The sequence below is a fragment of the Podarcis gaigeae genome, assembly GCF_964106915.1.
Source record: "Podarcis gaigeae genome assembly, chromosome: 15".
NCBI classification, from domain to species: Eukaryota; Metazoa; Chordata; class Lepidosauria; order Squamata; family Lacertidae; genus Podarcis; species Podarcis gaigeae.
In genome coordinates, this window is record NC_139692.1 from 39,116,634 (window position 1) to 39,126,795 (window position 10,162).

Genomic DNA, 10,162 nt, shown 5'->3' on the forward strand with positions numbered 1-10,162 from the left:
TTGATTAACGACGCCCTAATAAGCATTAAAGCTGAATTTGGGAGATGTGCGATGCCTTTCGACATGGCTCCCTCCGTGCCAAAAAAGAAGCAGTAGATCTCCTTGGCCAGGTGGGATGGCATGGGTGGAAAATAACCTATCCAAAACCAAACCTCGCTTGGGATTAACCCAAAGGGTGGCCTAGGTCTTTGCACGCAGAAATGTCCCACAATTCAGCCGCCAACATCTCCTGCTACAAAGGATCAGGGAATAGGTGATGGAGTAAGATCTCTCTCTGCCAGAGACATCCATAGGGAAGTCTGGTGCATTATTCTGAGCTAGATGCATTTAATACAAGGCGGCTTCATCTATTACTGTAAGGTTGTTCGAACCACAAGTTCTTCGCTTGCCCTGAGTGGGGGTAGAGAAGTACAAGGGGGACAAGCCCCCCCCATGAGCTCGTCCCCACTCGCCCCTCCCCATCGCTGGGCTCTGTCCCCCGTCATTAACATATTTTCCCCCACACCCAGAGATGGGAGAAACGCAATTCACCCATCTAGAAATATAGTTGACCCTATTGTGCTCCCCACCCTATTTTGTTCTAGTGCCACTATTATGAGTTGGGGGTGGTCCTATGGAAAACACAGCCTTGAACGGCTTGATCCGTGCAGGTGTACGGACAAGTAAGCTCCCAGGAGGTAGGTGTGTGTGTGTGTGTGTGTGTGTGTGTGTCTCGCACTCAGAAGCAAGGCAAGCCTATTCACCTCGATATTGAATCTCTCCTCCAAAAGACCTGTGCAGATCTGACTGCTCTTCTTGATCTGGTCACCCTGTATTAATGATTTAATTGATATTATCTCAATTTATTACTCGTCCTTCACCACCAGGTCCCAGGTATCAGTTGCAACAATTTAAAATTCAGTATTAAAAATTACAATCACAACTGCGGTGAGGGGGGGCCGCGTTGTTGCTGGAAGCATCAATCTCAGGTATCAATGGCCCCAAGGAATCCATCGCTGGATCTCTCCATGCACGGCTTGCTCAGGTGCAGTGCAATCTTCTACCAATGGGGACCAACCCAGGGGACTTTTGTTGACTGGATGGTCAACTTGCGTCCTACTCAAAAGTAACCCCCCACTGAATACTCCCAGATAAGTTTGTGCAGGCTTAATGAGTCTTTGTTTTGATTCATGTCTCTACCCTGAAGGATAGCTAAGATGAAGAAGGGCTTTATTCCTGAATAAAAACCCTGGCAGGTCCAGACTGCAAATAGGCTCCTTTGGGGAAAATGCAAATAGAAGTGTGAGAGAAACCACAATTGTGGTCATTTCTTCACATGTTTTGCAGGGGGCAAATTACCATTATTAATAATAATGTCTACTACTAATTTAAAAATGTTATTATTTTGTATTTTGATTTGCACACACGCACACACAAAATTTTCACCTGGATTTTTAACTGCCTCCCCAAAACACTTAAATAATTTCTCTCTCAGTTAAAGATTCCTTTCTTCTCGATCCACACCTAACAGGTTCGACCCAATGAAAGATTCCCTGCCCTTGCTTTTCAGCTCCCCACACCGAAACCCGATCTCATCTACTCGTTTACTCGGAAGTAAGGTCGTTCCCCTCCGCCCCTTCCCAAGTAGTCAGCTGTCAGTTAAGTGCGCCTAGGACTGCCACCTGAAAAATGCTTCTGGGTGGCTGCATCGCCTCCATCAGTTTAAAACACTCCGGGACAGAAGCATCTACTTCTACGTTGATTTGGGGGCGGGGGGCGGAACAAACTGCACGGGTTGTCGGCAGCGCTAGTCCTACTCAGAGTAGACCTACATACTGAAATTATTGGAAATGGCTATCGCGAGTCCGTTAATTTCAATGGGTCTACTGTTGAGGAGGGATACGACACCCCGATGTCATTACCTTCCGTGCTGCCGGCGCGCCAGGAATGCAGCTTTACGCTGGAACAATTGCCATGCAATGCCATGGGGCTTACTTTCGAGGAGACACGAAGATCACCCCCCCCCCACTTCAATTCTCCACTAGAGAGCTTCTATACATCCTACGCAGTGACATATAAGGTACCTAATCTATAGATGCAGTATATATTTGGTGTGCTGCGTATCTGTTTCTGTCTACACATGTGCCCGATTTTTTAAAGCGCCAAACGACACTCCAGACAAGTTCTCCCTGAACCTGGAAGTATGCAGTTAATCCTAAACATCCACGAATACGTCTGCATGCGGATATGCGTGTGCCTATAAGTTGCTGGTGGCAAATCACATCACGAAAATACATTTTTAGGCACTGTCCTAAAATGCCAGTCCAGTCACTTGTAAACATATGGATTGTATCCAAGCTTAATCCTACTCAAAGTAGACCCATTGCAACGCGGCTGACTTAGCTCCATCAACTGCGAGGGGTTTGCTCTCAGAATGGCCAAACGCTAGAGGCAACCCAACGCATCTCAGAGAGAGAAAGAAAATTGGGGGGGGGGGGAGAGAGAAATATTTCATTTATTTATTGCATTTATTCATCTAAGGGTTTTCTTCTACACGGCTTAAATATTCGCGTCTCGGAGCCGTGTGGTTAAAAACAACCCATGGAGAAACCCACGGGGCTATACAAGGTCCGCTGGACCGAGATAGTCTTAGCCACAAGCCTGAAGTTCAGCTAGGAGGGGTCCGTAACGTCGCCCCTCCATTCCCCATCTTGTCCCCAAGTGCGCAGGCAGGCATCGCGATTCAGCCAAAGTCGAAACCTTTCTCCCGCCCCATTGCTCTGAACCGCACAGGCGAGGCGCGCTTCACCGCCTCCCATTGAAACCAGCGGGTTCTTAAAACAACCACAACCAACACGCGCTTCCCTTGTGCTAGCACCGCGCGTGCACACGACCGTTTAAGATACGTGTCGGCGTTTGCCGAAGGCTGCTTCTTCTTGCGGAGGGAAGTAGGAATCAAATGCGAATTGTTTCATTAAAGGGACGGAATGACAGAGACAGATACAAGAATGCCTATTTAGCGACCTGGTTTACCTGGGAGTAAAGCCGCCTGGAAATCAAGGCGTCGAATGGGTTAGCGGGTTTAATGTTTCCCACGTGCTTCGAGCCGTGGACACACATGGTGGGCATAAAATTGGAAGGGGGCCCGTTTTACCTACTGGTTTGGCTCATGGCATCTTAACAAGCGTTTGAGTGTTGTTGGTTTTTGTATTATTGTTATTATTTAAAAATCAGATTTCTTAATTTTTCTTCCACGGGAGAGGGCTGCTGGTGCAAAACAAAATAACATAAAATAATTAAAGAAAAAGCGACGGGGCTGGTGAAGCTGGGAATGATTGCATACAGGAAGCCCTTTCGTCCCGCTAGCCGAGGCCGCTGGCAGACGATTTCTTGCCTACGCGGGACAAGAGGGACTAGAAACTTGATGGAAAAGGAAGGAGGCCCCAATAGCAGAAAGAAGCCAGGCTCTCTTAGGCAAGAGCCCTCGTGTCTTTTGACACCGACGAGCCTACCCGTGCCTACTCGGAAGTAAGTCCCGAGAAACTTAAAACTCCGAAGCCTAAGCGGGCCTTAGGCACCCACTGATCCAGGAACAATCCTCTTTCTCCTCTCGAGGCTGACTTGCGAGTAGACCTGCACAGGATGGCATCTTTCCATGGGGAAGGGAGGAAATTGCCTCTCGGGACCGGTGGGGGTGGTGTACTGAGGAGGGGGGAAAACAAACTACGGTAGTTTGTTTGTGGTTGTTTTATTTTGTGGGGAGGGTGCGCGCTCGCTCGCAGTGAAAGAACCGAGATGAGAGGGGACAACACAGAGAGCAGGTGGATTTAAACAATGGGGACAGGTCATCCTTTTAACGAGGAACTGTCCTTCCTGGCTCCTAACATTAGTTCACACCCCCCCCCCCCGCGCATCCTATTTCCCCTCTGCCAAGCTCAAAGAACAGCAAGCGCCGCCGACTGAATCAGGCGCCGGTCCCGATCTGGCGCTCCGTATTGCCGACACGGGCTGGCAGCTTCTCTCCGCGGGTTTCAGCCGGGGGACCTTTCGCCTGCACGGAGCCACGGCCCTTCCCTGGCCCTCCGGACACCACCTTCCCATTCGCTGCTTTTATTCCCTTTCCGCGCTGAGATCTTTCCTTTCCTCCCTCGCCTCGCTTCCTCCCGCAGCTCTTTTGTCTCCACCGCGCTTTCCATTCTGGGTGCCACGTTCTTTTTGGCCAGCCATATTTCCCCTCCCTTCTCTTAAACATTTCCTTTTTTAATATTTTTACAAGGCCGGTAGGAACCAGAGGAGCTTACTCCCGAGTATACATGCCTCGGACCGCGCTCTGATCCATCCATCCTCTCACTTATGCGCATCTCTTTTACGCGCTCCGCTCTCCAGACCCGAAAGGGTTTTCAGAGCGCCAGCTAACTATTTAAAATCAATCTTTTTTTTTCTCAGTCAGCCCCCACAATTATTTTATTTCTACCCCCACCCCTGTGCTCTGGATTCCCCTTTCTCTAGACTGCGCTGACTTCCTCGCAGCCTTTTGCAGAGCCGCTTCGGCAGAATCGAGCCGTCGGCCCATTTCAAACCACAGGAAGGCGGCCGATGGACGGGGCCTCCGTCTTAGGAAGTTCTCAGCCGATGGACTGGCCTTTTCCTTTCCTCCCGCCTTCGGAAGTTAAAAAACAAAACAAAAACCGACTTCTTTCCCCTCAAATACTCTTCCCAGTCTTGGAAACTCAGGTTTGCCATCTGCATCCTAACTCTTGCGGGTAGATGGGTAAGGAATGTGTGTCCGTCCAATTGGACTTAATGGACCTCAGTGTCCATTCATTTCAGCGGGTCCCCTGCGGGAGGGATCAACACAGATCAAGGGGTTCCTGGGATCTAGACGTGTGAAAACAAGGATTCCAAGTCGCCCGCGCGGGTGCAAAGTGAATTCTTAGATCAGCTGCGGGTGGCGGAGAGAAGACGGGACCCTCGTGCGTGCCTGTCCGTGTGGACACGCAGGCACCAATCGCTTCGTCAGCCGGAAACGCATTTCCTTATTCAGATCTAGTTATCACCCGGCTTATTCACAGCAAACAAGCAGAGGGATTGTGCACAAGGCGCAAATCCTCGCATTAGGAACCCGTTTCCTTCGCTCGTCTGGAGTTTGGAATTTGCAAAGACAAGGAGGGAGATTTCCTAGGTGAATTCTAACACCTCTCCCAATACACACAGCCCCCGTGTGTGCTCTAAGTCGGCAGGAGAAAATAACTTCTACAGAGTGGCTGGGGAAACCCAGCCAGGTTGGTGCGGTATAAACAATAAAATTATTATTATCAATTACTATTGTGTGTAGGTGTGTTTTTGTAAATCGACCCCACGCCTAAGAGAACGCTACATATGCAAAAGTCGGTTTCTTCCGCGCGCGCCCCAGTCCACTGCCGGTTTAATTTTTGCTAACCTCCGAAAGTAGCTGGCAAATAAAATAAATTGGGAATTAAGAGGAGAACATCTTGCTAGAATGCATTAAGTGGGGGGAGGTTGCGTAAAGGCGCGAGCCAACCTAAATTCACCATTTGAAGGAGGGAAACCCCCACGTACGTTTACTCAGGAGTAAGTGCCATTGCACAAGGCCTTGCTCCACTTGCCTGGGAATAAGTCGATTTGAACTCAACGGCACTTACTTCTGAGTAGAAGGAAAGACTCCGCTGTTCACCTCCCGGATTTTTACTAAGTTTGCAACCACAAACGTGTTTACTCAAAAGCCCGACTGAGTTCAATGGCGTTTACTCTCCAGTCGGTGAAATTAGGATCGCAGCATTTAGCAGTCCCTAGCTTTTTGGGACATGTGTTTAGATTTTCTCCCCTGCCCCAGCCCTTCAGATAATCCTGTTTCTGTTGCCTGTCGGGTCAAAGTCCTTCCTTTGGATAAAATGCTCCCCAAAAGCTTAACGCGTAAAAAGGTATTATTTACTCGATCGTTTGCTTACAGAGGAGAACGAAGCTCGCTTCACTTAACGCGCTTTAAAAAAAAATATTATGTTAATTTATATATCTCTTCCATGCGCCAGAATGGCATATTATCACGATTATCATTTTATTGCATAAAAGCACATTTAAAAATTCTCCTTTCGCGTGCATCGTTTTTAATAACCTTCGGAACCTCAACGGAATTCTTATAAAGCAAAAATAAAAAGGAGGAGACATATTTTCCTCTGGTTTTTTAAAGTTGGCCTCCCTCCCACCTTCTTTAAATTGCCCAAAATGCTGTTTACTATCATTTTAATTACGATTATTAAGAAACAAAGAATGTCGCCAAAAGGAAGCCTCCTTGGAAGGATAGCAAGACGAAATATTGGCCAGACGGGGAGCATCATTCAATTTCGCCGGGCGAGGGGAGGAGAAGGGCGGGTTTGATCGGGTTTGTTTATTTTTTTGGCTCTTTTTAAACACCTAAAAGAAGCCCAGTTTTCAAAAGAAGCGCTTTATGGTATCAGGGTGGGCTGTGATCGTGGCGTATTTTTCCACTGAGGAAGAAACCTGGGCAATTCAAGGTCAATCCCTCCTTCCCCTCTCGCACAAACCTTTTGTTTATATATTTACTCTCGGACCTTTTTCTTTGATCATAAAAAGAGTGGCTTTAGCAGTGATCTTCCCCTCGCGATTGAATCGATGGGCGCCGAAAGGAAACCGATGCCAACCCCGCCTCTTGCACGTTGTTACGAAATTGGAAAGGAAAACAGAAAATGATATGCAAAAGTCCTTTCCCCGCCTTTGAGGAAGGTGCTGCTAGGGGGTTTAATCTAATCTAATCTAATCTATTTATCTATCTATCCATTTATCCTGTTAGATTTACCTGTATCTGACCACACACACAAGCACACGTATATAAGCACATCATGGGTTGTATTCAGCCAAGCTGTACTCTTAGTAGACCTACTGAAACGAACGAAGTTTGTCATGCTCGTTAAATTCAGTGGGTCTCCTCAGAGTAAGGCTTCCGCTCACTTATCGTGATAACGTCGACTGAGTTATTTTATCTCTCCGGTTTGAAAACCAGCCAGATTTGAAGAACTGGGTTATGAACATTTTTTTTGGGGGGGGGGGAAATACAGGAGTTTCCTTTTTTAAAAAAACTTTTTTAAAATTCCAGTGATTCCGCTTTCTCCCTTCTGTCCTTTGTTTGATTTAGGAAAATGGCCATATACGGTGATGAGATTTGGCGATTGGGGGCGGAGGGGGGGGGGAGAGAAGGGAAGTGTGACTTGTTAAAGTGGGTCATATTAGAAACGCCCGCAGAGAGAGATTTCCCGAATTGAACTTTGCAGAAAGTCCAAACCCCCCACCCTTGTCCTGGGAGGCGGGAGGGAGAAGAGAGAGAGAAAATCATTTTATTTTTTAAGGTCACCCTCCCTTTTCCCAGGCACTGATTGACAGCTGACACAGGCATCAGTCCTCGCTTGCTACTCTAGAACAAAGGCCCGCTGGAGAAAAACAGACGAGCCTCTCTACGCATCATAACGGATCCCGCATTTTCTTATAGTTGCAGTTAATAATAATAATAATAATAATAATGTGCACGAAACACAAATACCCTTGCCCTGAGGACTGATCAGCCTGCCCTCCCCCAAATATTTTATCCGGGCAATATATTTTTTTAAAAAAGGGGTCTTAGAAAGTCTAAGTCCGTTTGCGTCTGGTTGTGGTGGTGGAAAAAGCACTTTTGAACATGTTCAGAGGCCCGGCAGTTCCGTCAGGTATCCTGGGGCCAGAAAGCCCTGGCAATTCAAAGAGGGCCCGGGGCAGATAGGAAAGCCCGGAAGGTATCGTTTTAATTTTTTGGGGGGGCGCAAGCGAAACCTGGTACTGACTGCTTCTCTCCTTTACGCATATAAAGTGGTTTGTAATGTTGGGGGCGGGCGGGAAGCAGGAGAAAAGTTTCAGGCATGGTACCTTAACTTGGACGCGATGCTGCGGAGGTGGCTTAGTGGAATAACCCCTCCCTGCTACCCAAAGTTGATGAACAGGGCAATTTAGGGGGACGTTGTCCCACTGTGTTTAACAAGGCTCAACCCTAGGAGGACGCACACGAGCTGCGACCCTACTCACGCCGGAGTAGGCGTGCAAGCTGCGATCCTAGATGCACCCACCCAGGAATAAGCATGCAAGCCGCGATCCTATGCACGCTTCCTTAGAAGTAAGCATGCGAGCTGCGACCCCCAGACACCCTTGCGCAGTCCTAAAACGCGCTTCCCTAGGGCCAAGCGCGCAAGGGCAGATTCCCCCGCGAGCAAACCTCACGGAACACAGTGGGCTTACTCCTTAGTAAACACATAGTAAACACAGAAAGTGAGACAAAAGAGACCATCCCTTCCCCCCTCCAAAAAACCCCAAAAAGTTTTGGACTCACCTAAAAAAGTCGTTTTTACAGTAAAGCTTCCCTTCCCTGGAGAAACACTTCTCGGTCAGGTTGCATTTACATTCACAGCACTGAACGCATTTGACGTGCCAAGCGCGGTCCAAAACGTTCAAGAGGAAGCGGTCTAGGATGGGTCTTTTGCAACCAGCACAGTGAACCATTGTCTTTGGTTAGGGGGGGCGGGTGGTTGGGGGCTGTTGCGCTGGGTATGTCGTCGTGAGTTGGTTTTTTGTGTGTGTGTTTTTTGGAGGCGGAGTAGGATCAAAAGTTTGCAAGCAAGGCTGGAGGAGGCAGGCAGGCAGGCAGGCAGGAGACGCTTTTCCTTCCCAGATGACCACAGCAGAGGCAGAAATCAACGCCCCAAACAAGCACCCCAAAACACACACCCTGGTGTGTGGGTGGGTGTAGGGAAGACCCTCCCCAGGCTCGGCGCTTTTGAAAAACCTTCACGTTGGAGCAAGCTGTCTGCAGAAGTTGATCTTCTCAAAGAAGTCCCGGCGGGAACATCAAACTCAAAAGCCAACGATCATCACCATCATCAACAACATCAATAAATCTTCTCTTTGAAAAAATCTTCCAAAAATTAAAAACTCCAGCGTCCGGAGGAGGCCAGGCTGGCGGCTCAAGAACCAGAGACAGAAGCTAATCTTCTTCGTGGCCTTTTTCTGGTGGCTGAGGTTGTTGCCGGATAAAAAAAGCCTTCTTCAAGAACCTGAATTATTATTATTAATAATAATAACGAATGAGAGCAATCGAGGAGGCCAAATCAGGTACTGTCAGTATGCTGGAAGGTAAAGGAGCATGGGGGGTGGGGTGGAGGTGGAGGTGGAGGTGGAAACAAAGGAGTCCTCGCAGGTTTGAGGTAGAGCAGTCAGAGGTCAAAGTGCAAGTCACATCAGAGCCCCCTCCCCAACATTAAAAAAAAAGAATCGTCCGAAATCATAGGCTGCAATGCTTGGGGCATCTCAAAACGAGGAGCCTTGGGGGGGGGTCTCAAGAAAAGGGAGAGATGAGATATTTTGAGGAGTCAGAGAGGAAGGGATGGCGTGGAGGGGAGAGAAATATGATGTCTGCTATATAAATAGAACGATGCTCATATTAGGAAATCGAGCGGGAGGGGGAAGCTCTCCCCCTCTCTCGTGACAAAATCAAAACAAAAACAATCTTTTCCTAATTTTATTTTAAGAACACCCCCAGATCGGTGCTGATAATCGCCCTCCTTCCTTTTCTATAATATAAAATCCTTTGGGGTGGGGGTGGGATGGGGGTAAGGTAAGCAATCAACAGCGACCAGCAGCAGTTCCCTTACCCCTATGGGCTCGGAGTGAGTCCAGGAGTCAAAAACTCTTTGGCCCGGTCCATGGGGACGCGCTTGATGCGGGGCTGGCTTGGCGAGGACGTTCCCGGGCTGCTGAGGACATCTAGCAGGTCCCCCAACCTCTTAAAAAAGAAGAAGAATAAAAATCGAATTAAAGGAGCTCTTCCCCTGAGTCTCTTCCTGGCCGATGCTGGAGGCGAGGGGACGAGGCCTCTGGCAAGCGGAGCTGCCTGTGCTTTTGCTGCTGCTGCTGCTCCGGGCTCTCCAGTCCCGCGCGCGCCTCGCTCTGCCTCTTTCCCGGGCTGCTGCCGCCGCCGCCGCTGCTCCTTCCAGCCTCGCTATAGTCTGCATGTTGGCCGCCGCCTCCACGCCGGAGCCTTATGCAGGGACCCGCCACGTCACCGCCGCCGGCGCCCAATCCGAGGGCGCCCCACTCGCCCCGCCCTCCCCTCGCCCATCATCAGAGG

General features: G+C 48.9%; 1 protein-coding gene across 1 annotated transcript in view; it reads right to left on the reverse strand.

Annotated features, from left to right (window-relative positions):
- LHX1 (LIM homeobox 1) overlaps window positions 1-10,021 on the reverse strand; it is a 51,017-nt gene extending 40,996 nt beyond the window's left edge. Inside the window, exon 1 of the mRNA XM_083714717.1 lies at window positions 8,369-10,021. Coding sequence (XP_083570843.1) covers window positions 8,369-8,538 — 170 coding nt within the window. The 5' untranslated portion in view covers window positions 8,539-10,021. The remainder of the gene's footprint in view (window positions 1-8,368) is intronic.
- Window positions 10,022-10,162: the final 141 nt, after the last annotated feature.